General features: G+C 40.1%; 1 protein-coding gene across 1 annotated transcript in view; it reads right to left on the bottom strand.

Moving 5' to 3' along the window:
• Positions 1–254: 254 nt before the first annotated feature.
• UBA2 (ubiquitin like modifier activating enzyme 2) overlaps positions 255–27479 on the bottom strand; it is a 39250-nt gene continuing 12025 nt past the window's right edge. Inside the window, exons 7-17 of the mRNA XM_080827738.1 lie at positions 25460–25527; positions 24880–25001; positions 17945–18044; positions 16753–16919; positions 14896–14989; positions 14696–14808; positions 11645–11800; positions 10159–10255; positions 4987–5092; positions 3256–3392; positions 255–1295 (exon numbers count right to left, since the gene is read on the bottom strand). Coding sequence (XP_080683864.1) covers positions 1114–1295; positions 3256–3392; positions 4987–5092; positions 10159–10255; positions 11645–11800; positions 14696–14808; positions 14896–14989; positions 16753–16919; positions 17945–18044; positions 24880–25001; positions 25460–25527 — 1342 coding nt within the window. The 3' untranslated portion in view covers positions 255–1113. The remainder of the gene's footprint in view (positions 1296–3255; positions 3393–4986; positions 5093–10158; positions 10256–11644; positions 11801–14695; positions 14809–14895; positions 14990–16752; positions 16920–17944; positions 18045–24879; positions 25002–25459; positions 25528–27479) is intronic.

Below are 27479 nucleotides of genomic sequence, written 5' to 3'. Positions count from 1 at the left end.
CAGAGACATGGGTGCTGATCCATTCAGGACTGTTCTGGCCACTTCTGTAGGCTGGAGTTGGGCCCTAAATGGTACACTCGAGAAGGGACTCTGATGAATCGGGGGTGGGGGTGGGGAGGGGCAACCCAGAGAAGACTGCAGAATGAAGACTCCCCCCTGCTCCGGAATCTCAAATCCAAGGTTCTAAGTTCCTGGGGCTGCGCAAAGATCACTTACTGTTCTCAACAGAAGGCCAGTTGTTTACAACCAAACTTAAAAAGTAACAATGCCATTGAAAGTTTTATTTTAGAAAGTACTTATCTGTGGCAAACAGTGGAGATCATTTAACCTTCACATCCACTATGAGTTAACTCTTTAGAAGTAAAGAGTTTAGCATGCCTGCAGTAATATATAAACCCGATAAGGCCGCAGAAACGTGAACTTTGCAGGCATGTGTAACAAGTATGCAGATGCCATTTATTTGGTCCATAAGTACAGTATAGTCGTATTTGAGTTCTACAAAACATCAAATATAAATAACCTGAAACTGCAACAATACACAAAAATTGTCTTCTTACACAGACATACCAGGCAGTACAAGCTGAAAACTTGAGTAAATTAACATTGTTTTACATTAATATACATAGTGCCAGTTAACATTTAAAAACACATTTCAATGCATAGCACTTGATACTTCTTTGAATCTGTTTCAGTCAGTTAAGAGTATGAAAATGGTTAGATCTAGGCTAAAAATAATTCTTCTTCTAACCAAAAATAAAGGCGTAATATTTATAACCAGGTATCAACTTTACTAAACCACAATATTTTAAAACTGTTAAATGATACCTAAGGGTATTTACATTAAAAAGGCAACATGCATTGTGTTGTTTCATCTGATGACTGGTTATGCACACACTTTGTTCAAAGGGCTTTAAAACTATATTCCTACTTTCAATACAGCATACTGCAATGTTTCTAATTGTTCTAGCAAAATGAATGCTTTCAAAGGGAGAAGAATCATCTTCAAGTCACTGGTGTCAATTTTTCCCTTTGGAACAAAGGACATAACAAATAACCTGGTTCTGCCCAGATGACCTACTGCAGTAAGAGGGTTCTGTTTAGAGGCATTTCTGTTCAATCTAATGCTATAACATCATCGAGCTCTTCCGTCTGTTCTGTGCGGGACCTCTTTGCACTGATATTCTCCTTTTCATCTAATTTCCTCTTGCGACTTCTCTCTTCTTCACTGATGTCAGCATTATTTGAAGGACCTTCTTCATCTGAATCAACTATGAGCACATCATCTTGCTCTTGTGCTTATTTCAGAAAAAAAGGGAAAAAATGGTTAAAAGTGTGGGAGTTACTAGTGATTCACTAATATTTTATGAAAGTGAAGAGCTGGCATTTCTAATATATACCAAACTTAAGAATGGTAGGCTACCCTCATGGAACCTTCACTTTATACATTACACATTTCTGTAGTTTTGTGGGTTTTTAAAAAGATTTTATTTATTTATTTGACACAGAGAGAGATCACAAGTAGGCAGAGAGGCCACAAGTAGGCAGAGAGGCAGGCAGAGAGAGAGGGGGAAGCAGGCTCCCTGCTGAGCAGGGAGCCCGATGTGGGACTTAATCCCAGGACCCTGGGATCACGACCTGAGCTGAAGGCAGAGGCTTAACTCACTGAGCCACCCAGGTGCCCCACATTACTGTAGTTTTAATGTTTTCTGTAACAAGCACCAATGTGTTTTCTAGTTTAAACAAAAAATTGTAACAAGCGTTATAGAACTCAAATTCTTATAGCTCTTTGTTTCTATTTCTCCAACAGAAAAGGGGAGGGTGCATATCCTAATACTGGTAGTGATGGTAATAATAATAAAACAACGACAACAACAACATATATAGCACTTACAATGTGCCAGGAACTGTTCTGAGCATTTTGCATATAACAACTCATTTAATCATCACAACAACCCTATAAAGAAGATAACATTATTATCCGTTTTCCAGAAAAGGAAACTGACCTACAGAAATTGACTTGCCCAAGGTCACACAATAGCAGAGGATACCGCCGGGATTCAAATCCACGCAGTGGGCTCTACCATACATGCTCATAACCTTACACCACAGCTGGTTTCATGTACCACCCCCAACGTACCCACCATGCCCACACCAAAGCAAAGGCAGAGTACCTACCTATCTTACTTGTTGCTAAAGCCTCCCAAACCGACTCACAGTAAGGGATCAAACAATGCACATTTTGAATTATGACTTTTTAAAAACCACAGTTCCTTTCTCTTTTCTATTTTTGGAGGGGGGGGGGAAGGTCATGAACCCATGGCTCATAAGTGGACCACACTCTAGCTAGTCTCAAAGTCCATCTTTAAAATTCTCTGAGAATATAAGAACCAAGAACAATCATATTCCAAAGAATACCAAAGACACATGGCTAAAGAAATGGAAACACAGTAGTAAAAAAGTTGGTAACTTTTAGTTTCCTAAGTAAAGAATGAAGGAAGGGGGGCTGTTGTGGGACATGGGTAGGCAGGAAACATCCGAATCTGAGCACACAGTAAAGCATCAAGCACTAGCACAGAAAACCCAGGGAAACAGAGCCTCTGATGCACTTTTCCAAAGTTATAATGGTTCCGAGAAAACTGTGAAATGCTAAAATCCTATACTTTTTTTTAAAAAAGATTTTATTTATTTATTTGACACAGAGAGAGAGATCACAAGTAGGCAGAGAGGCAGGCGGGGGTGGGGGGGGGGGGAAGCAGGCTCCCTGCTCAGCAGAGAGCCCGATGCGGGGCTCAATCCCAGGACCCTGAGATCATAACCTGAACCAAAGGCAGAGGCCTAATCCAGTGAGCCACCCAGGTGCCCGAAAAATCCTATACTTACAGCATCTGTTCACTCCAAATAGGTGCATTGATTTGTTTCCCCTAAATACAACAGGCACCCCAAATCCAAAACTACTGCTACAAAGAATGAAGCGTCCTCATGCACTAGCAAATTCACTGACATTTCCAGTTGTAAAAACCCACTAACAAAAAAGAACAGTTCCTATTTTCCATAGAATTTCCCATTCTTAAATGTCTTCAGGGTTCCTATATTCAGAGCTCCATTACAACAATGCCAAATCAATACACACCTCCAAGAGTCCTATGGATTTCTGTTTTATGGTCAAATTCATCAGATAACCACAGTTCATTTCTATGTAGCAGCTTGCTCGGTGGGTAATTAACAAAGCACTGGCTGACTGGGGCCATGACTCACCAGTGGACGTGGAAGGCTGAGCTCCATCATCACTGCCATTGGTTATGCTCTTGGCAGCATCTTCGGCTTGTTTGGGCCCCACTTTTTCTGGGGCATCACCAACAACTTCAAATTCAACATCCTTCCCTAGGTCCTCACTGTAAAAGAACAACACACTGTAAAACTGGACCACGCAACTACTTACAATAGCAAAGGCACACCAGAGAGACACTGCTCCTCAAAGCTCTAAGTGCATGTACTATGTACCCAGCAAATAGATCCTGATTTTCAAAGAGCTGATAAAATTAAAAATAAGACTGCACATAACAAATTTTTGTGATAATTCAAATGGTCAATACCACTGCCCCTTCAAATCAAGAAAAAGGTCTTTAAAAAATATTACAAAAAAAAAATATTACACAACTTTTACTGCTAGAGCAGAAAATGAACTTCAAAACTCTGTGACCCAATCTAGCTTAGGCATTATTTCTTCAGCTACCATGTTTAAAGATTCTACACACTCCGCTCTTGACCAGAGCCATCTGGTGTTTTAGGAATAGGAAGGTTCCACGGACTCTGGGTTTCCCCCCGTCTTTACCGGCAGCACCCTGCTTTTGTAATAAGGTCCCAAAAACATGTATGAAAGTTTAATGCATGAAAGTCAAGCAAAAGACTTACATGTTATAAGGGGGTTTCTGTTCCCAGAGAGCTAAAAAATATGATAAAAAAACCCTAATTATGCCTCCTCTTTAGACACCATCTGATATATTTCCATTTTATTGTACATGTCCTTCCATTGTCTTCTCTTGTATAACTGAACACAAGCATACCACTGGCATCCAATGGTGTCTGAAGCCAGAGATGACTCCCTAGCAATTCCTATCTTTGACTCCATTGTCTAACTCTGGGAAACTCATACTTATTACTAAGTCACATTCAGTCTTTCCTATCATTCTATGCTTTTTATAAACCAACCAAGTACTACAATGTGATATTCTCCAAACAACAACATAAACTTCAAGTTCACAGAGATGGCAATATTGGCAAAACAAATGGATGCTGATGGCAACTCCCTTCACATTTGTTTGCTGCGATGGTACCCGAAAGTCCCAAGTCAGGGTGTAGTTGAGGTGTATCAGTGGGAGCAGTGCACCAAAATGCACCTGACTCAACAGCTAATCATACCCAGGTGGAGGAGGGCCATCTGTCCTCTGTTATATATGTGCAAATACTCCATAACGCAAGCACAAGAATGCTTTTTATAAAAATGGGCAGGACATTAAATCAAATAAAAAGAAAAAAATACATGATTTAAAAATCTCTACAGGATAATTTTTAAATATCTTGGTATTGTTATACATCTAAATGAAATATTTGTCTACTGGGAGAAAGATTTCTTCCTTTCTTATAATGAATCTTTTAAACATTGAAGTTTTTATTTTAGTTCAATTATCAAAAAGAATTCACCCCCATTTCTAACTCTTTAAATGCCTGGATTTCTACCTTTTCTAGATCTTTCTGATCAGACACTATGGTGAGTTACCCTTAAATATTTTTTGCCTATCCCTTTTGTTTCTGAATTCCCAAATTCTTCTGTAGGTGAAGCCTCAGGGAACTTAGTAGCCAACTCAAGTAAATATACTTCATGGCTTCAAATGAACAGTAGGGCTTAAGGTAAGAAAATATTTTTTCTCCAATTTAAGTTTTTATATTCAAATAATATCTTAGACTTAAAATATTAATAGTTCCTACCTATGAAGGATGTTGATCAATAAAGTGTAGTCCTGAAGGAAGTCGTCTGCTTGAAGCCGGCTCCCATTTCTAATTCCAAATTCTGACAGCTTTTTGTGATTATTAGCTAAGAAATTGGAAAGGAATTTAGATACTTCAGTTATATATTCCACAGAGCAGTCATAGTAGTTTAAAAGAGATTAAACCCCAACTATAAGCTGAATCGGGTCACTCCCTCAAAGTCATATGCTGGAGCCCTAACCCCAGCACACGTCACTGTATTTGAAGACAGTGCTTTTTAAAGAGGTGATTAAGTTATACTGAGGCTGTTAGGGTAGGCCCCAAATCAACCTAACCAGAATTCTTCTAAGAAGCCCCTCAAGAGAAAGCAAACCTGTGGGCATTTTGAATGACTCACAGCCGCCAGAATTATGAGAAAACAAATGTTTTTCTTTAAGATTTTATTTATTTGACAAAGAGGGAGATCACAAGTAGACAGAGAGGCAGGCAGAGAAAGGGGAAGCAGGTCCCTCACTGAGCAGAGAGCCCGATGCGGGGCTCGATCCCAGGACCCTGAGACCATGACCAGAGCTGAAAGCGAAGGCTTAACTCACTGAACCACCCAGGCACCCCAAGAAAATAAATTTCTGTTATTTAAGTCACCCTGTGTATTCTGGAATGGTGGCTCTACCAAACTAATCCACTAAAATATTAGGCACTTAGAAATTCAACTCTGAATGAAGAATATTCAACTACTAAAACTGGTTAAAAAGAACCAAACTATGAGAAGTTCTGGCAACATTCTCCCATTCACACCAAATTAATTTGGAATCCCGGAGGAACTGAAGAACAAATTAGAGTTGTTCAAAATATGTTTTACTTGCAAAGAGGTTATCCAGGCCAACTTCAACAAACTACTTTTCAGCACATCCTATAATTCAGAAAATGAGAAAACTTTGTTGATTTGAAAGGATTTTCCATTTTTCAACACTTCTCAATGGCAAGCCTCTGGGACCTCCCAGAAATAATCCCTCCAATCTAGCTTTAGCTTCCATGTGTCACTTCTGCTTCATGCAGCACAGTGGCTAACACCCACTGGCACTCAGTAAGCCTTTGCCACATGGATTGTAAATTCCTCCAACCAAACTTCTGATGTCACCACCTCCTCCTCCCTATTTCTGAGTCTTTCTGCCTTAATTATCCTTTCTCTCCTGCACATTCAAATGCTCTTCTCTTGACCCGTAAAAGCACTCAAGTATCACTTACAAAACGAAGTGCTTTCTCACATGGCTCCCAGTTTCACCCCGTCTTCATGACAGACTGCGCTTTATTGAGTATTTGCTCCGCGAGGGGCACAGAATGCATAAAACCTGTTGACCTATGTAGTGCCTGGCATATACTAAGTAAATTCCATTTTATTTATTTATTTATTTAAGATTATTTATTTATTTATTTGACAGAGGGGTCACAAGTAGGCAGAGAGGCAGGCAGAGAGAGGGTGGGAAGCAGGCTCCCCAATGAGTAGGGAGCCCGATTCGGGGCTCGATCCCAGGACCCAAGCCGACGGCAGAGACTTAACCCACTAAGCCACCCAGGCGCCCCAGTAGATTCCATTTTAAATTCTAGTTATTGGGCGCCTGGGTGGCTCAGTTGGTTGGGCGACTGTCTTTGGCTTGGGTCATGATCCTGGAGTTCCGGGATCAAGTCCCACACCAGGCTCCCTGCTCAGCAGGGAGTCTGCTTCTCCCACTGACCTTTCTCCTCTCATGCTCTCTCTCTCTCAAATAAATGAATAAAAACTAAAATAAATAAATAAATTCTAATTATCATTAAATTTATGTGACTTTTCTATATAATCTAATTATCTCTTTTTCTTTGTTGGATTTTTATGATTTCTTTTGTTGCTTATAAGGAAAATGGTTAGAAAGGATCCTCCCAGGGCACCTGGATGGTTCAGTTAGTTAAGCAACTGCCTTCAGCTCTGGTCACGGTCCTGGAGTCCTGGGATCGAGTCCCACATCGGGCTCTTTGCTCAGCAGGGAGTCTGCTTCTCCTGCTGACCTCTTTCCTCTCATGCTCTCTCTCAAATAAATAAATAAAATCTTAAAAAAAAAAAAAAAAAAAAAAGAAAGGATCCTCCATTCTTGACCCTGAAACCCAAAAACTAGTTTCTAATTCTCTTACAGATTTCTTCCTTTCTTTCTTTAAGTAAACTCTATGCCCTATGTGGGGCTCAAACTCACAACCCGGAAATTGAGAGCTGCATGCTCTACTGACCGAGCCACCGGGATGCCCCTACAGATTTCTTATTTTAACTTCTTAATCTACCTGGAATACCTTTAGAGAATGATAGCTCTTACCCAGACTTCCATCCTTAAGCCCTTTCACATATTGTCCAGTCACTACAAACTCCTCAGACCCAACATGTTTGAAAGAGAAATAGTTACCGTGCATTCATTCTATCCTGGTCAATTAGCATCATCTCTAATTCAGACTCCTGGGGACACTGCAACAATGCTACTTTTCCTCACCTGGCCTGTGAGCTCTGACTCCCAACCTCAACTACGTCATCGCTAAAGCCTCAGTAAACATCCCTCACTACCTTCATTTTTTTCTTCCTAAAGAGCTCCCTGCTTCCTCTTTCACATGCTTAACTCCCCCTCTGCAGACTATGCCAGAAGGTAATATATTACTTCCCTGGTTATAAGCCCTGGTGAGAGCAGGGCTCTGGAAGAAGAGGATGACAAACACACGTCGCATGTATGCCACAGAAATCCCTCTTGCTGTGCCAGGATTGGCAACCCAGCAGAATACCACATTCCAATGAAACAAGTAACTGGCTGTGCCAAAAGCCTTTTATGTTTGTAAAGGCTGCTGATTCTGCCCAAGGACAGATACTGCCTTCTCTGCCCAGAGGACCTTTCCATCTTTAAGAACCGGCCCAGAAGTCCTCTCTCCTGTGACCCTTCTCTCTTCACAAGGCTGTAACTCCTACTTTACACACTCTGTTCCTATCGTTATTTCTCAGGTTGTAGTAAATCCACTTGTTGATTTACCTCTCCTCTCCTTCCAGGCTGTCAAGTACTGCAAAACGGGGACCGCTGCCTTATTCACTCTTGAATTATAAATACCTAAGACTATACCTATAACACAGGACTCTGAACAAATGCTCACACCCTCCGCAGCACATGTATTTTGCAGAAAAGGGCCAGAGATTTAAGCCACAGAGATTCTGGACCAGTTTCCATTTTTAAACTCCTAGCATTTGAAAGAGCTGGCCAGAACCACAGAACCAAGGAGAGAATGTATAGTCACAGATAACACACAAACACACTTTGTGTGTTATGAAGATAGCTGGCTAAAATGGGGCTTAAATATTCAACTAGATTCTTAAAATAGACAACTACCTATCCAAAACATAGCCTCGAATTACTCATGACTTAGTAGCGCAAACGTTTTCTTGACAAAAAACAACAATCAAGAATCCCGACACTAGGTTTTAATGTAAAGGCTTGACATCTGGGGCGCCTGGGTGGCTCAGATGGTTGGACGTCTGCCTTCAGCTCAGGTCATGATCCCAGGGTTCGGGGATCAAGCCCCGCATTGGGCTCCCTGCTCGGCAGAGAGCCTGCTTCACCCTCTCCCTCTGCTGCTCCCCCTGCTTGTGCTCTCTCACTCTCTTCTGTCAAATGAATAAATAAAATCTTAAAAAAAAAAAAAGAGAGCTTGACTTTTTTTTTTTAAGATTTTATTTATTTATTTGACAGACAGAGATCACAAGTAGGCAGAGAGGCAGGCAGAGAGAGAGGAGAAATCAGGCTCCCTGCTGAGCAGGGAGCCCAATGCGGGGGGTCAATCCCAGGACCCTGGGATCATGACCTGAGCTGAAGGCAGAGGCTTTAACCCACTGAGCCACCCAGGTGCCCCAGAGCTTGACATCTGAATAACCTCATCAGGATCTGGCAAAGTGTCCTAAATAAGTAAGTGGCCAATGAAAAAAATGTGTGAATAAATACATCAAGTATTTGGTGAAAAGAGTGCCTCCAGATTTTGAAAGTAATGGTACACTGACAAAATTAGGGATGTGGCAAAATCAACTAAAATGGAAGCCCAAAGAGATGAGCTGCCAAAGTGACCAAAGAGGTATGGGAACATCTAAGTCTAACCAGACTGACTAGTGCAGTCTGAAGGGAATGTAACCATAACCAATTCTAAGAAAGCTTAAAAAGAATCATATGCGGGGCGCCTGGGTGGCTCAGTCGTTAAGCGTCTGCCTTCAGTTCAGGTCATGATCCCAAGATCCTGGAATCAAGCTCCACACTGGGCTCCCTGCTTGGCAGGAAGCCTGCTTCTCCCTCTCCCACTCCCCGTTTGTGTTCCCTTTCTCGCTGTGTCTCTCTCCGTCAAATAAATAAATAAAATCTTTAAAAAAAAAAATCAAATGCATTGTACTTTGTATAACAAATACATTAACAAAAAGGATGATATGCTTGAACTTCTTAAAAAAGATTCATTTCATTTATTTTAGAGAGAGAGAGTACAAGTGGGAGGGGCAGAGGGAGAGAAAATCCCAGTGGACTCTGTGCTGAGCACAGGCTGATGCGGAGCTCAAACCCACAAACCCGCGATCATGACCCAAGCCCAAACCAATGGTTGGATGGTTAACCAACTGTACCACCCAAGCGCCCTGACCTGCTTGAACTTTTGAAAAGGAAAGCCTAGAAAGCCAAAAGTGGGCCCTGATTTTTTCAGCACTACTTTCTGCTCTACAGCAGGCTATCTAGGCTTCTTTCTCTACTCTTGGATGAAACACTTCATAGCCTTAAATTACCCTTCCTACCCTAACAGTCAGGGCAATCTTCTCATTACTACTTTAACTCCCAGGATCCATGATACAGGAAACGTGGTTCCTTGTTAGCAGACAAGAGCATCAGCGTCACTGTAAACCTAACTATGCACTGGGTTCTTGAGAAATAGCCCGAGATACACTGACAACATGGGAGCCCCAAACCTGGAACTGTGGTGATCCCAGCAAGGCAGTGCCACCTAGGGAGCACACTTCCATGACCAAATATTGCCCCTTCAGCTGTGATACTGAATAACAGGTACAGTAAATGGACAAACTAATATTATGTCTTCATGGATACAGTTTCCACCCAAACGAGGGGAGTGAATAAACACGATGTATGATACCTTCTGTCTCTCCTTCTTCTGAAGATATTAGGATTGTTCCTTTCCCATCTTCAATTTGGACATCTGGTGCTACCATAGCAAATTTTTCTTTCACTATCTATAAGAAAAAAAGGTTCAAAATATTAATATATATAGCTAAAGACCATAAAAAAAAACCAGACATTTTTCCATAAAGGCTCTTACTTTCCCTTCCATTGGAAAGGGGCAAGGCTGTTCTTTAAGAAATGTCAGGGTATGCAGGAAAGCACTGGAAATTCACCAAATTACTCCATACCCATGTTGCCCACCTTCCACCCCCACGTATAACCACTGATAAAGTTCAGATAAAACTTCCTCCAAACGGGAGACTGACAACTCTTGATTGGCTCTTAGTACTTTGTCCTTCCCTACAGATTAGACTGAGCTAGACACTTGGCATATTTCATCTTAGTCTCTACGCCAATCCTGTATTTGCAGATGTTTTATAGATGGAAAACTTCTCATAAAACTGATTCTCGGATAGTTTTCCTCTTCCCAAGTTCCATCTTTCTTTAAATTCCAAGATGGATCAGGAGTGATGGTAATCTGTCAAATACTAGCTGCTCTTAAAAATAACAGAGGAATTCTTTTAAAGTCTCATTATCCCACAAATAGTGGGCTTGCCTTTAAGCTCAAGAATGACTACATACCAACTATAATTATTTCCTAAGAAAGCAGGGGGGGCAATCACCCTCTGCTGGCCAGTATACCAAATCCTGCTGCTTCTCCATCGAAACATAAGCTCAAATCAATCCGCCTTATGCAATCAGTTCTGGGAGAAAAGCTATTTCTCCCTCTTAAGCAGTCTGGGCCACAAGAATCTATCACCCCCATGTCATATAAATATGAAACATGACGATGAGGATTAACAGAGAGCAATCTGAAGTGACCCCAAAAGTGGGAAGTGGAACCCATGTGGGCCATTTATAGAGAAACTAATCTAAACTAATTTAGAAGGAACCTAAGGACCAGACCACACCCTAAACTTCCATTTCCTTCACTCCAGAGATCTATTACTGGTGAATCCAGATCCACAAATGCAGCATGTCGTAAGAGGCCAACTTAACACACTATCAGGACCATCACCAGACCGTTTAAGGATACTGCCTGTCAGGAAACACAGAAATTACACACTATCTGGGAACAAAGAGTCTCTCGCTTGCCAACAAACTGTATCACCTCTGTACCACCTGTGGTGCATATTCCATCCAAATTCATCTATTCCTTTCTGGGATGTGAGGCACATACTCTGGAACCACAGACCGAAAAACCAGTAGGAACCCAGATAGTAAAGCAACCTAGAATATCAGAGCAACGCACTTTAGTAGTCAGAATCTTTCAGAATCATTACGTGGCTTTTAGTTTGTTAGCACACTAACACTATCAAGCAGAAGGGAACCTAGGCTTCCTGTTTTTAGAAAAGGAAAACAGACAAACCTTGTGGAAGAGAACCAGCCCCTGCACTTACCTTATCCTGTAATGTGAGAACAGTCACTTTGTGGACGTTCAGCCGAACAGTCACCTCTGGCTTGCTGGCACATACGTAACAATTAGGGTTAGGACGATCCAGTGCACAAGGCACAAGAAGCTTCTTTCTTGGGTTTGGTTGTTTATTCAAAAAAATCTTTGGAGGAGAAAAAACACACGCAGAATCCACAAATCTGAGTTACAATTTTATATACCATACAGCCTAACGTCTACCATCTTCTTTACTGTATAGCCAATAAAAAAATGACTTAAATATTCCCTTTTAGATTGGAAAAAACGGAAGAAAAATCATGGCCTTAAAAAAAAAAAAAGATTTTATTTATTTGACAGAGAGAGAGATCACAAGTAGGCAGAGAGGCAGGTGGGGGTGGGAGGGGGGGAAGCAGGCCCCCTGCTGAGCAGAGAGCCTGATGCGGGGACTCAATCCCAGGACCCTGAGATCATGACCTGAACCAAAGGCAGAGGCTTTAACCTACCCAGGCACCCCAAATCATGGCCTTTTTAATAAGAGCCTGATCTTTCAACTGTCTTTTCTAATTGGCTACCATGTGAAAGGCTGTGCTTACTGAAAAGAAATCTTGTACTAACAATTAAACTATTCTGCAAACTAATTTAGCAAAAGTAAGGGCCTAGCTGTACTCATCCCTGGTAGCACTAAAACAGTTTTTGGTTGTCTTCCTAGTGGTTGTTCTTATCAATATGAAGCCAACTTCTCAAAAGCAATACACTTATTTCTCCAATTAAGGATAATGCTTTCACAGATGTACGGAACCAACATGCTGCCTTTCTTTTCAAGTTGTCTATGATTACGACATAAACCTTTATTAATTATGAGAAAAAATAATGTACTTCAGGCAGTATTAGCACCTATTTACCATTTCCCTGGTACCCACACAAAAACTAAAAGCCAATGTAAATTTTTAAAAACAGCACTAAAAAAAAAAAAAAAAAAAAGAAATTTTTAAAAAGGAACCAGCCTCATATTACTACAAAGTTTGGCAAACACTAGCAAGATTAATACAAAGAAATGTCAGATGAATGCTGAAAGCAAATACACAAATTCTCATTTCTTGATGACCTTGTTAAGTGTGGTCCTGCTAAGATGACTTAATTCTAAAGAGGCACCCTATGGAGTCCCCAATTTTAATGAAGTAAATTCTGTGCAAGGCAGTCCAGTACTGCGAGTAGTCAGTCACTGGTAGCAGAGCCAGAGGCAGGGTTCAATGGGAGAACAGATTTGATCTGAGGCTTCACTGGGAAGGTAACTGTGCTAAGGGAAATCAACAGTCAGGAAAACAAATGCTAACACCATTAACATGCAGGCTAAATTGTTACTCCATCCTAAAATCCACTACGTTAAGTGGGAACCAAAAAAACCAGACATAAACGTCATTAACCCAAGAGAAGGACAAAGCTAAGTAAGCAAAGAAACAAGAAGGATGCTACAGGAAACAGACATTTTAATAAATTCTACAAACAATACTGTTTGTGAGCTCAAAGGGATGCATACTGTAGCCACAGGACAACTCAGGCTACTATAAATCAGAAATCAAAATGAAGTTAAAAAAAAAAAAAAAAAAAAAAAAGACAGCCAGGGGTGCCTGGGTGCCTCAGTGAGTTAAAGCCTCTGCCTTTGGCTCAGGTCATGACCTCAGGGTCCTATGATGGAGCCCCGCATTGGGCTCTCTGCTCAGCAGGGAGCCTGCTTCCTCTCTCTCTCTCTCTCTCTCTCTCTCTGCCTCCTTGTGATCTCTGTCAAATAAATAAAATCTTTAAAAAAAAATGACAGCCAAAAAAAATTTAAATAGCAAACCAAATGAAGATGACAGACTGGCAATGATTCTATAGTCCTTCACCCCAAAATTTCATGAAAACAAAAGGTTTTTGTTGTTTAAAGTAGCTCCAAGCCCAGCATCAAGCCCAACGTGGGGCTTGAACTCACAACCCTGAGATCAAGACCTGAGCTGAGCCACCCACAGCTGCCCCAACAATGTAAGATATTTTCAGAGTTTATCAATAATGGCACTGAAAAGTAGGAGTACCATTGCAGAGGAGGTAGTTACTGGTCATTTCAACATTGTAGTACAAAGGAGAACCTAAACAAGAGCAAAAGTGTTGGCTACAATTTTTCTAAGAAAGTTTTTTGAATCACTAAGCTGGCAAGAATTCAGTAAAACTGCAAATGTTAGAAGCAAACTAGCTTGACAAAACTAGCTTGACTAGCTCAGACAAAAATAAGAGAAGCAAATGTTTTCCTTTTTGCTGTAATTTCCAGGAAGCTTACTTACACATAAACTCACAAGGTAACTGGAACAATGGTTTTCTCACTGCTTTAATCAATTTTATTGTTTTAACTTTTTAAATGATGTTTGTTTTTTAAAGATTTTATTTGACACAGAGAGATGGAGAGCAGTTGAGTGCTTAAGCAGGAAGTAATGGCAGAGGAAGAGGAGAAGCAGGCTCCTCATTGAGCAAGGAGCCTGTCCCACGGGGCTCCATCCCAGGACTCTAAGATCAATGACCTGAGGTGAAGGCAGAGGCTTAACCAACTGAGCCGCTCAGGTTCCCCTTAAATGATCTGTTTAATGTGCTTTTTATAAGTTACTTTTTTCCCCCTGAAGTATAGACTACTATTTTTTAAAAATATTTTATTTATTCATTTGAGAGAGAGCATGAGACAGAGAGTATAAGCGGGGGGGGGAGGGGGGCAGGTGGGGTGCAGAGGCAGAGGGAGAAGCAGGCTCCCTGCTGAGCAGGGAGCCGATGTGGGACTCGATCCCAGGACCCTGGGATCATGACCTGAGCTGAAGACAGATGCTCAACCTACTAAGCCACCCAGGCACTCCAGACTACTATTAAAAAGAGGCCGGACAGGGGCCCCTGGCTGGCTCAGTTGGCAGAACATGTGACTCTTGACCTCACGGTCAAGAATTCAAGGCCCACACTGAGCACAGAACTTACTTAAATAATAGTAATAGTTAAAAAAAAAAAAAAAAAGAGGTTGCATAAAAAATGCAAATAGAATACTCACTGTTCTACATTGGTCTATTTTTCCCGATAAAATCTTCAATCCTTCCAACACTATTAAGCCAGCAATCACTGCATTAGTGGTAGCGATAGCAGGAATAATGTTGCCTGCCATTGCTGAAAAACAAAGATGAATATGTTTAACTGTTAAAAAAGAGTAACTTAGAATTTTAGGTAGTACAACTAAAGTATATAATGACTCACATTTTATATCAAATCTGCTCTTCATATTCATACTGAAAATATGCATCCTGAGGTTCGCAGCAGAGGTGACAAAGTCCATTGCAGACGGGTCATCCTGCCAACAATTTAAGCAATTTAAAAAGTCTTCCCTCAAACTTACTAATTTAGTTAGTATCACCTTCAGAACAGTACTTTCACATGTTTTGTAACACTGCAGACAGTAATCAGAACAAGAAATGGCCTTGAGGAAGAAGCCAAGGTCTCATTATCAACTTCCTGGATCCAGGACTGTAGCCTGACAAGAATGCCGAGACCCACCAGGCCTCTAGGAACTCACTCCTGCTTAAACAAATGCAGTGGACACTAAGTGTATAGACCGGAACACCAATTCCATTCACGGACGGTGGCAACCCTCTCCTGGGCCCATCTGTCTGTAATGGAGGTTGTTTGGTAACAGCAAAAATAAAGGCTTTTTAGAGAAAAGGGCTTCATTAAAGACTCAAACATCTGGACTACACCTTTTGGTCTTCCTTCTCCAAATTCCCTTCAGATACACCACGCTTCTGTACTTGCAGTTTCTTCTCACATGTGGCAATACAACAGAAGTCTTCCCTGACCATTTCTATTCTTCCTGAGATTGTATCTTGGTTGCTTTAGATTTCAGCAAGGTTTCCTGCTTCACTAAGAACATACTATTCTAGCCTGTAATTCAAAAGCACCGAAGTACAGAAGAAAAAGCACTGACAGGATGTGAGTTCTCTATATACTTATTGGCTGGGTGGCTAGCCTGAGACAACTGAAATTCCTTAAATCCGTAATTCCTTAACTATTAAGTAGGGAAAACCATATAAATATTTTACAATGTTGTGACAAGGACTAAATATGAATACTTAACAGTACCCAACAGGGTACATCAGGTACTTCCCTAGGCAACTGGTTCACCATATCCATTAGATGTAGATTTTAATCAGAGGGTAAAAACCCCCAGTTTCAGTTTCATTATCTAGCCCCTGTGTATGGATGAAAACGTACCAAATAACTATTATAACAACAATGAAAATATGTATTTATTAAGTAATCTTTATACAATATAAACCCAAAAGGATGTTTACAAGAATCCCCACCCCAAAATATAAACTTACTCACTCTATTTTAGATGTCTAATTCAATCACAGTTTCAAAATTTGCACAAAATTATCATCTTAGCTTAGTAAAACTGACCAAACTCTTCCCCTACATCTCACGGCAAATCTCTACCATCATAGAAACATATAAACTTTATCACAGCTAAATCACTTGTAGACATAGAAAACACTGATTACAATTAAAAATAAGATTAATTCATTAAATTTCAAAATATGACATCTAACCACAAAATACTATTAAATATATTTTAACTTGAAAGAATAATTACATTTTTGTACTTAGAGGTCTCAGACCTTTCACTATTTCAATAAAAGGGCAATTTTATTACTTTCAAGGTTAAATCAGGCCCATGAGCTGTTGTCTCCAAAAGGATTTTATGACTTCTATTAACAAATCTGTATTACACAATAAAGTTTTTAAGCCAGTGAAACATTTTCCTCCAATAAATTCACAGTATTTCTCTAGCCCAATTATATTCTCCAAACATAATTATAAACCACAAATCCATACCCAGAATCTAAAATGAAGTTCTATGATATTACTTGAATTCACGTACAGAAAATTCATAGTTCAGTGTAGTAATTACAAGTGAGAACATTCAAGCAAAATCAACCTTATGTCCTCAAATTCTGGTAGAATAAATGATATCCAAAAAATTACTAATTTCTGGTTATAGTTCAACAACAAAAATATGCATGTGATATATAATTGCCACAAATTTTCAAAACAAACCTTGTCCCATATGAGCTCAGCTCCATCCCCTTTTTCTGCTAAATTAACTCTCAAAGTCTCAATGCTCTTGGAAAAAAGACATGCATAGCTCTTTACATCTAGAACCTGCTGGTCTTTCAGACCTAACTGAGGTTCATTTTGTTGATCTGATGCATTGGTTTCTTCTCCTAAGAGAAAAAAATATTAGAAATTTCACTATTAAACATCATTTCTCTATTTTACTTAAAAACTCAATGCTTGACTAATAATAAAATAAGAATGAAACAAATTCCATTAAAATAACTATCAGGAAACTACAAATATTTGTGCAAGAAAACTGCTAATAGTGACAAAGGTCATAAAATCATTGGAGAATTCAAAGATACAATGTCAGTAACATGATAAGCATTATGCCCAGCACATAGCACTCAGTAAGTGGAAGCTATCAGAACCATACCTAAATTTAGTCCATGAAGTCAAATATTCTTTATTGTAGAGAACTGCTCCAAACTGAAACCTGTAATCTCCTGGGACCCTTTAAGTTTCAATGTGCTGACCACACTGAATTGAATGTGTTGTGCATATATTAATTACAATGTAACTCAGACATAATGTGTGGAAGGGGCAGTAGGATAAGGATAAGGAAGAAGTTACTACTACAATAGTTTTTCTCACATTTAAAATTGTAAGTATGTCCCTAACTTAATCTTAAAGAGATAAACACACAAAGGTACAAAGATGTATGTGCATGTATTCTTATCACAACACTATTTGAGGGAAAATATGAAACAAAGGATAACCAGTAAGGGACTAATTAAATAATACTGACTGGAAAGAGCAAGTAAGAATATATAAATGTGTATGATTCCATTGATGTAAAGTGCATAAATAACTGCCCTTTTTTTCTGTGCATAGAGCTGACTATCAAGACATTCCCTAAATGTTAATAGTGGCTATTTCTCTAGGTGACAAGATTTCTAGCATCTTCCTTCTCCATGTTTATGAAATTCTTACCATGAAATTCAGGGTTATTTAAAGATTTTAGGTGAGAGAATTTCCAATTTAGGTATCCAAAAGACTAAAATGTATTTAAGTTTATTTATTTAAGCAATCTCTACACTTAAAGTGGGCCTTGAACTCACGACCCTGAGGTCAACAGCCATACGCTCTTCTAACAAATCCATCCAGGCACCCCATAAAATGTTTTCTTTACCTTGACTTTGTACTTCAGCCCAGTCCAACGGAACTGGAGGTTTCCTTTTCCGCCACAGTTTGTCCATTGTCAACAGATACCGGATATCATCTTTAAAAAGCTTAACAAAGTAAAAACAAAAAAATAATAAATAAATAAAAGATAAAATCCCACAAATCCTACAGTCCCTATGCTGATAAAACATAAAATTTCACTGCTGATTTACTATAAATACTACACCATAAAATCTTCTGACTTAAAGACATGTCCTGTACCAGTAGACTAACAATCTCCAAAAGAATAACCCACAAAACGTAAACCTTTTATTAAAAGAAACTTTACATAGAATGTCTGTATCTGAAACAGTGAAAGCAGAAATGCTGAGAAAAACGGAGTAAAGGAACCCTGAATAGTGCTATGGTCCCTGCCCTCCTAAGTCACCACCCCAAAGCATACCTAAGTTCCAAAGATCAATCTGACCAAAATCATGCCAATCAAGAAGGTAAATAAACATATACCAGTTCCACAAGAATTGAGTAAAATCAGAGCCTAGAGATACCAGTTAGCAATACTGTCAAGTTCACGGGTATAGCAATAAAGCATAAACATTTTATTTTATTTATCTGAGAGAGCATGAGAGAGCGAGCACGAGCAGGGAAGAGGGGCAGAGGGAGAAGCAGGCTTCCCATTGAGCTGGGAGCCCGACACGGGACGTGATTCCAGGACTCTGGAATCATGAAGGCAGATGCTTAACCGACTGAGCCATCCAGGCACCACAAGCATACACACGTTAAAAGTACTGCTCTCAAAACCAGGATTTAACCACCTGTAACATCTTTGAAATGTGGTCTGCCCCCTCAAAAAGCCCCAAACCAAAACAATTTCTTTTTCAAAAGCGTTATGGGGTGCCTGGGCAGCTCAGTCAATTAAATGTCCAACTTTTGATTTCAGTTCAGGTCATGATCTCAGGGTCATGAGATCGAGTCCCAAGTCAAGCTCTGTCCCGGAGTGGAGCCTGCTCAAGATAAAAACATGTTATAAGCATTATTATATGTAGCTGAGAAAATCAAGTGCACTATCCTATTATAGAACTTCAGATGATTTTAGTATATTTACTTCTTCCTCAGCTGTATTTTCTACTGTCAGTTTGTTTAGTCAATACACTTATTTTATGTATCAGCTATGAACCTAAATTTGGCTTAATAAAAAAATTCTGGACCATTTCTTTTTTTAAAAGATTTTATTTATTTTAAAAAGAGAGTGAGAATGAGATGAGCGGGGGAGGCACAGAAGGAGAGAGAAAATCTCAAGCAGATACCCCAGGAAGTCCAGTGCCCAATGCAGGGCAATACCACGATCCAGAGATCATGACCTGAGCTGTAATCAAGAGTCAGCTGCTTAATAGACTGAGCCACCCAGGTGTCCCCAAAATTCCAACTTTTTTTTTTTTTTAAGATTTTATTCATTTATTTGACAGACAGAGATCACAAGGAGGCAGAGAGGCAGGCAGAGAGAGAGGAAGGGAAGCAGGCTCCCCGTCGAGCAGAAAGCCCGATGCGGGGCTCGATCCCAGGACCCCCGGGACCATGACCCGAGCCGAAGGCAGAGGCTCAACCCACTGAGCCACCCAGGCGCCCCTCAAACTATTTCTATCAAAATATATTCAATCAATATTTATGAAGCATCCTTAAATATTTGGAAAACCAGCCAAATATACAAACAGAATATAAGTTTAGTGTGAATATCACATAGCTTTGAGTACCAACAGGAATTTTGTTCGAAGGAATAAGGAAAGAGTTCAAGGAGATGGTAACATCTGAAATGGGTGCATAGGTAAAGAAATGACTTCAGTATGATTTGGGCAACAAATGCGGTTAGACACATTTTAGAGGACCTTAAGCGCTTGGCTAAAAAGCCTCCCAGGCAATGGAGAATTAGTATGGTTTTCAATGCAGAAGCTCCATGCCCTTTATCCAATTATTAAATACTGGGAATCCCTCAGAGTTCTGTACTAAACAAACCATCTTCATGCTCTTTTCTCTTAGGCCTACAAATCCACCTAAACTTCTCTGCTTGCCTTTAGGATTACCTGTCCTTACTCTAATACTCTACAGGAATCTCAAATTGACTCTATTGCCTTATTCCATCCTCTAATCCCTACACAACACACCTGCTTCCTCTTACCTACCTCAAAGAATGGCACCTTGTTCATTTCCTGCCCAGCAGGAAACCAGATATCGTTCCTGTTCCTCACCATAAACATCCTAAGTCTTTCTTTCTTTTTTTTTTTTTTAAAGATTTTATTTATTTATTTGACAGAGAGAGATCACAAACAGGCAGAAAGGCAGGCAGAGAGAGAGAGAGAGAGAGAGAGAGAAGGAAGCAGGCTCCCTGCCGAGCAGAGAGCCCGCTGCGCAACTCGATTCCAGGACCCTGAGATCATGACCTGAGCTGAAGGCAGAGGCTTAATCCACTGAGGCACCCAGGCGTCCAGTCTTTCTTTTTAAAAAAGATTTTATTTGCTTATTTCAGAGAGAGAGAGAGAGAGAGAGCGCGAGCGAGCGAGCGAGCACGCCTGAACATGGAGGGGCAGGGGAGATCAGATCTTAAACAAACTCCCCACTGAGCATGGAGCCAAACGTGGGGCTCAATCTCACAACCCTGAGATCATGACCTGAGCCAAAATCAAGAGTTGGACACTTGGGGCTCCCGGGCGGCTTAGGTAGTTAAGCAGCTGCCTTTGGCCCAGGTCGTGATCCCTGAGTCCTGGCATCGAGCCCTGCATTGTGCTCCTTGCTCAGCAGGAGCCTGCTTCTCTCTCTCTCCCTCCCTCCCTCTGCCTGCAGCTACCCCTGCCTGTTCTGTCAAAAAAAAAAAAAAAAAAAAAAAAATCTTAAGAAAAAGGGAAGGGGGGGGGGATGCCTGGGTAGCTCAGTTGGTTAAGTGTCTGCCTCAAGCTCAGGTCATGATCCCAGCATCCTGGGATCAAGCCTACATCGGGCTCGCTACTCAATGGGGAGCCTGCCTCTCCCTCTGACTGCTGCTTCCCCTGCTTGTGCGCTCTCTCACAAATAAATAATTTTTTTTCTTAAAAAAAAAAAAAAAAAAGAAAAAAAAAAAAGAGAAGAGTTGGACACTTAATCAACTGAGCTACCCAGTGCCTTAAACAAATCTACTTTTTTCTCCACCCTCCACTGGGAATGCAGACAGGTTGTATTTCAGATTATTCTAGCATTGTACAACTTCAAAAGGCACTATCGCATACTGATTACAACAGGAATATCAGGTCCTAGAATGGTGCACAGCATACCCTCTATATTTGATCCTACAGACCACCTTTTAATGGATTCCCACTGCCTTGGTACAGCATCCTCGTCATGACCTAAAGTCTTGTCTGATGTGGCCTCAGGTTGTGTTTCTAGTCTTTCCACTCTCCCCTTTGATGGGAATTATTTCAGTTTTCCAACCTGAGACCTTCTTTGTATATGTAGCATTCTTTTTTTTTTTTTTTTTTTTTTTTTTTTTTTTTTTAAAATTTTATTTATTTATTTGACAGACAGATCACAAGTAGGCAGAGAGGCAGGCAGAGAGAGAAGGGAGGAAGCAGGCTCCCTGCTGAGCAGAGAGCCCGATGTGGGGCTCGATCCCAGGACACTGGGATCATGACCTGAGCCAAAGGCAGCGGCTTTAACCCACTGAGCCACCCAGGCACCCCCTATATGTAGCATTCTTATCCCCACCCCAATTCTTTAAAGTCTTCGGTTAAAATGTCACTTCCTCTGGAATGCCTCTCTTGAACCCTCATACTAGATCCAATAACAATGTCTAATAACAATGTTAAATCTACTTAGTATTAAAAAGGGTTCCAATACATCTGATCTTAATGCCATAACACTCTGAATTTGATATTACATGTTCCATGTTTGACTTTTCTTCTAAACTGAGTCACCTACAAAGAGCTGGGACCCAATTTTCTATCTTATTCACTGCTGTTATCTCCTGTCAGAGTGGTGACCAGCACATAGCAGATGCTTAGTTATCTACTGAACAGACTGGAGATGTGCTTCAGATAATGCTGGCATTCAAATGTTGCTCAGATTAGAATGGGAAGAGGAATATGGACACAAGTTTGGAAAATACTTCTACTATCCATAACAGAACTAAGTGCATTTTAAGCATAACCAAAATCTGTTTTCTAAAGAAAAGACTGGGGACGCCTGGGTGGCTCAGTTGGTTAAGCAGCTGCCTTCGGCTCAGGTCATGATCCCAGCGTCCTGGGATCGAGTCCCACATCGGGCTCCTTGCTCCGCAGGGAGCCTGCTTCTCCCTCTGCCACTCTGTCTGCCTGTACTCGCTCTCGCTCTCTCTCTCTCTCTCTGACAAATAAATAAATAAAAATCTTTAAAGAAAAGACTGTAACAAGGAAATAAATACAACAGGTTTTATAAGTCAACCTGTGACATCTCTTTCACTAAGGAAAAGAGAGGAAACATAAACTGGAGGGGGTAGTAGGCCATTTGGTTAGGACAGTAGGACCTATGCATGTTGGAAAGCAGACAGGAGCCACGAAAAAAATCAAGAGAGCAGACAGAAAATACTGTTTGAAAACTAAGGCACAAAAAAATTAAATTGGTAAAATATGGTGATAAAGAAAAAAACTTAAAAGCAGCAAGAAAAAAAGAAGATACTAGCTTACAAAGGAAACCCCTTAAAGCCAGCAGGAGATTTTTCAGGATAAACTTTTCAAGCCAGAAGGCAATTACATGATATATTCCAAGAGCTGAATGGGAGAAACCTGTGGCCAAGAATACTTTATCCAGCAAAGCTATTATTCGGAATAGGAGATTAAAAACTTTCCCAAATGAAAAAAAAGTTCATGACCATTAAACCAGCCCTGCAAGAAATATTATAGGTAACTCCATGAGTGGAAAGGAGGGACCAAAAGTGGCAGTATGAAAGTAGTAAACACAAAAGCAGTAAAAAATGAGTATTTCTATAAAAAGTCAGTCAAGGAACTCACAAAATAAAAGGATGTAAAGCATGACAACAGGTTATACTGTTGGAGGTGTGGAGGCATAAAGAATGGGTTCAAACGCTAACAACCATCAACTTAATACAAACTGTTATATGGAGAAGAGGTTATAATACAAACTTAATGGCAAGCACATACCAAAACCACTAGTAAATATCCAAAGAATAAGGAGAAAGAAATCCAAATGTATTACTAAAGAAAATCAGCAAGCCATGAATGAGAGAAAGACAAAAACGGATCGGAGAAAATCTTCAGGAAGAACCACAAAAAATGAGAAACACACTTGATGGAATGAGCGGCAGGATGGAAGAAGCAGAGGAATGAATTAGAGACCTAAAAGACAGGGTAATGGAAAGTATTCAAGTTGAACGAAAGAGAAAAAAGAATTATGCAAAATGGGACAGACTTAGGGAACTTAGTGACCCTACCAAACATAACTAAAATTTGTATTACCAGGAGGAGAAGAGAAAGGGGGACAGAAAACTGATGTGAAGTAATAGCTGAAAACTTCTCTAATCTGGGGAAGGAAACAAATATTCAGGATCCAGCGAGCACAGAGAACTCCCATCAAAATTAGCAAAAGCAGGGCCCCTGGGCGGCTGGCTCAGTAGGTCAAAGCCTCTGCCTTCAGCTCAGGTCATGATCCCAGCGTCCTGGGATCAAGCGCCGCATCAGGCTCTCTGCTTGGCGGGGAGCCTGCTTCCCCACTCCCCCTGCCTACTTGTGATCTCTGTCAAAAAAAATTAAATTAAATTAAGTTAAAAATAAAATTTTAAAAAAATCAACAAAAGCAGACAAACACCAAAACATACTATAAATTAAACTGGAAAAACAGAGTGATAAAGAAAAAATTTTTAAAAGGTACAGGGGGCACCTGGCTGGCTCAGTCAGTACAGCATGTGACTCTCAATTTTAGTTTTGAGTTCAAGCCCCACATTCAGCATGGAGCCTACTAAAAAAGAGTAAGGTATAAGGGGAAAGAAAAAGTAGAATTGACCTTTACTTAAAAAGATTTTGTCTCAAATAGCAGGGGGGAGTCTGCACGAAGTGCCACCTTCTCTTGACGGGTACATTTTGTCCAATGGCTTCATACCTGTTTAATAAATCCTTAAGGTCACCTGCTCAATAAGGATGGCAGGAATGTATCAGGCAGTTCAAGTAAAGCCGAGAAATCTTCAAGTGTCTAATTACGATAAACTTATTAGGGAGTAAGACAAAAGAAGTTAAAAAGACTTTTAAACATAGAAGTGAAAACCTAGCTGGACTATAATTAGATAGAGCCTATTAAAACAATCTTGTAGATTTCTCTAGAAATACTCAGCAGGCAAGTAATACATACCTAGAGAATACATATTAATGAAGAGGGAGTTAACCAAGAATGAGAGGATTAGGAATTCTAGAGTAATTCAGTACATGTCAAACTCCAAGAGATCTGAGGAGGAAAGGGATATAAGAGAAGATGAGAAACAGCAGGAATCAAAGGAAAACCAAGAAGTTCAGTGTAAATGAGGGAAGGAAAGCCAACCAAGAGTGTATAAGTGGGCCCCTCTATTTTAATTCCTATGAAGATGCTATATTGATTTAGCCTGAGTGCTAGAATTCTAAAACCTAGGGGCGCCTGCATTGCTCAGCTGGTTAATAAGCCACTGCCTTTGGCTGAGGTCATGATCCCAGGGCCCTGGGATCAAGCCCCACATGGGCTCCCTGCTTAAGAGGGAAGTCTGCTTCTCCATCCCCCTGCTCATGCTCCGTCTCCTGCTCACTCTCTCTTTCAAATCTTTAAAATTCCAAAACCTGCCTATCCTGATGACATCAATCAACTTATTAAGACAGCATTAGGCATAAAAAGCATGTGTTTCATGTACTATTTTAAAACAAACAGAATAATCAATCTATCCATAATTATAAAGAAAGTAAATATAACCTTGGTAAAAAGTTTAACTGGATCATATCCAGTTGATCTAGCCCATTCCTTAGTGGAAATACGTTTAATGTCACCATCTTCATTAGATGCTCTGGCTCTGGCTTCAGCTTCCATTGGTTCCCCTACAAAACAAACACCGTTTCATTCTCAGCTATAATAAATGTAGAACTAAGCTCTCATCTACCTTCGGGGGGAAAAAAGAGTCATTCGTGGAAGTCACCTACACAAGACACATTCAGAGTTCAAAAATAAAGAATAATATGCTCATCATCTTTTCTACCTCAGTCTGAAGGCCATGTGTAGAACAGTTCAAAATATGGACCTATAATCAGATCTGGAAACAACTCTCTGCTCTATTTACTACATCTGTGAAATTTCTGCACCTTGTCCTTACCAGTAAATGGAACCACTCACTTTTTTAAAACATTGTTTGAAAGATGAAATAATCCATCTTAAACACATAATATACTGTCTAACACAAAACAGCAATTGTTTTTTTCTCCTCTTATGCTACTTATATTAAGTTAGCAAAATAAAGGCAGTCCTCATTAAATAAGAGAACAGATCCCAGTCTACTCACAGGAAGCTTCAGGGTCAGCTCTGTCAGGGGACACTTCTTGATCAGCATCTTCTTCCCCAAACAACTGGCTATAATAAAAGTAATAAATATTTACGTTCAACAAAATATTCTGAACAAATACTTACTTTTCCTACTTCTCCTCAAAACAACTAATTTAGAATATTTCAAATCCTTAGGAGAAATGAGGAATAAACAATTGGCAGGCTAAATTTCTGTACACCTATATTCATTCCTATCATTTAGGCTCTGCAAATTCCTATGTTAAAATCTTTGATCAAGACATAGGTGAGGGTGCCTGGGTGGCTCAGTGGGTTAAGCCTCTGCCTTCGGTTCAGGTCGTGATCTCAGAGTCCTGGGATCGAGTCCCGCATCGGGCTCTCTGCTCAGCGGAGAGCCTGCTTCTCTCTCTCCTTCTCTCTCTGCCTCTTTGTCTGCTGTGATCTCTCTCTGTCAAATAAATAAATAAAATATTAAAAAAAAATAAAAATAAAAATAAAAAAAGATTTTATTTATTTATTTGACAGAGATCACAAGTAGGCACAGGCAGGCAGAGAGGGAGAGAGGAGGAGGAAGCAGACTCTCTGCCGAGCAGAGAGCCCGATGCGGGGCTTGAACCCAGGACCCCGAGATCATGACCTGAGCCGAAGGCAGAGGCTTAAACCACTGAGCCAGCCAGGCGCCCTATATATTATTTAAAGTAGAGAATGTTTTTTCCACATTGATAATGAATTGTTCTACCTTTTATTTAATCCCTTCTTTCATTTGGGATCTCTTACCCAACCTTGGTCATGAGCTCTGCATTGTCCTAATGGTCTGTTTTCCTATCTCTACCAGCAACACACTGTAAGTTCCTTTTAGCTTATTTCAAACCTTGATATCTATCAGAACAAGTCACCTCAACCTACTCCTTCCCAGGAATATATATAAATTTTATTATCAGCTGAACAAGTTCCAGTACAAACCCTGATGAGATTTTTTTTTTTTAATTTTATTTTTATTTGACAGAGATCACAAGTAGGCAGAGAGGCAGGCAGGGGGTTGGGGGGGGCAGTCGGTGGGAAGCAGGCTCTCTGCTGAGCAGAGAGCCCAATAACGGGGCTTGATCCTAAGACCCAAGGATCATGATCTGAGCTGAAGGCAAAGGCTTTAACCCACTGAGCCAACCAGGCGCCCCTCCCCCTGCCCTGCGATGAGATTTTAATTGGAACTGCATTTGAATCTATAGATCAACCTGAAGACAAATGATACATACACAATATTAACACTTCCAATCCACAAATACATTCTTTACTCTTATTTTATCCTCCTTTTTATGTTCCAATAGTTACTATAATTTTCCATATTGGGTCTTATAAATCAAGATTTATAAGTACCTGAGAATATCAGGTACTTCATGTTTTTAGATGCTTTATATTTAGTTATCTTTAATGTTTAATTATATGATTTTATAGTGAGTTATCTATTTTTATACTTTCTAACTGCCTGAAGCTGCATACAGAAATGTAATCTTTTAGTCAGCCATGCTGCTAAACTGTCATTTCTAATAATGTCTATAGGTTCTTTGAAGCTTTTTATACAAGTAATATATTGTACGTAAAGAGTGATGTTTCTTTTTTTCTCATCTCCTCTATTTCCATTTTGTCTTATTGTGTGGGCTAGGAACATCATTACAAGCAGCAGCAATAATGGGCATCCTCATGCCAGCTCTCATTTCAAAGGGGATGACTTGTAACTTTCATCATTAAAAATAATGCTTATATTGGTGCACCTGGGTGGCTCAGTCGGTTGGGCATCTGCCTTCAGCTTGGGTCGTGATCCTAGGGTCCTGGGATAGAGCCCTGTATCAGGCTGAGCAGAGGTCTTCTTCTCCCTCCGCCCCTCCCCCCACTTGTGTGCATGCTCTCTCAAATAAACAAAAGAAACTTTCACAAATATTTAAAAATAATGCTTGTATTATATATGGATGGCAAATAGTGGAAGTTTCTGACTAAGTGTGGGACTATACAGAAAAGCAAGGGGA

This window comes from Martes martes, assembly GCF_963455335.1.
Source record: "Martes martes genome assembly, chromosome: 17".
Classification (NCBI taxonomy): domain Eukaryota; kingdom Metazoa; phylum Chordata; class Mammalia; order Carnivora; family Mustelidae; genus Martes; species Martes martes.
This window is presented reverse-complemented; position numbering and strand designations above follow the sequence as displayed.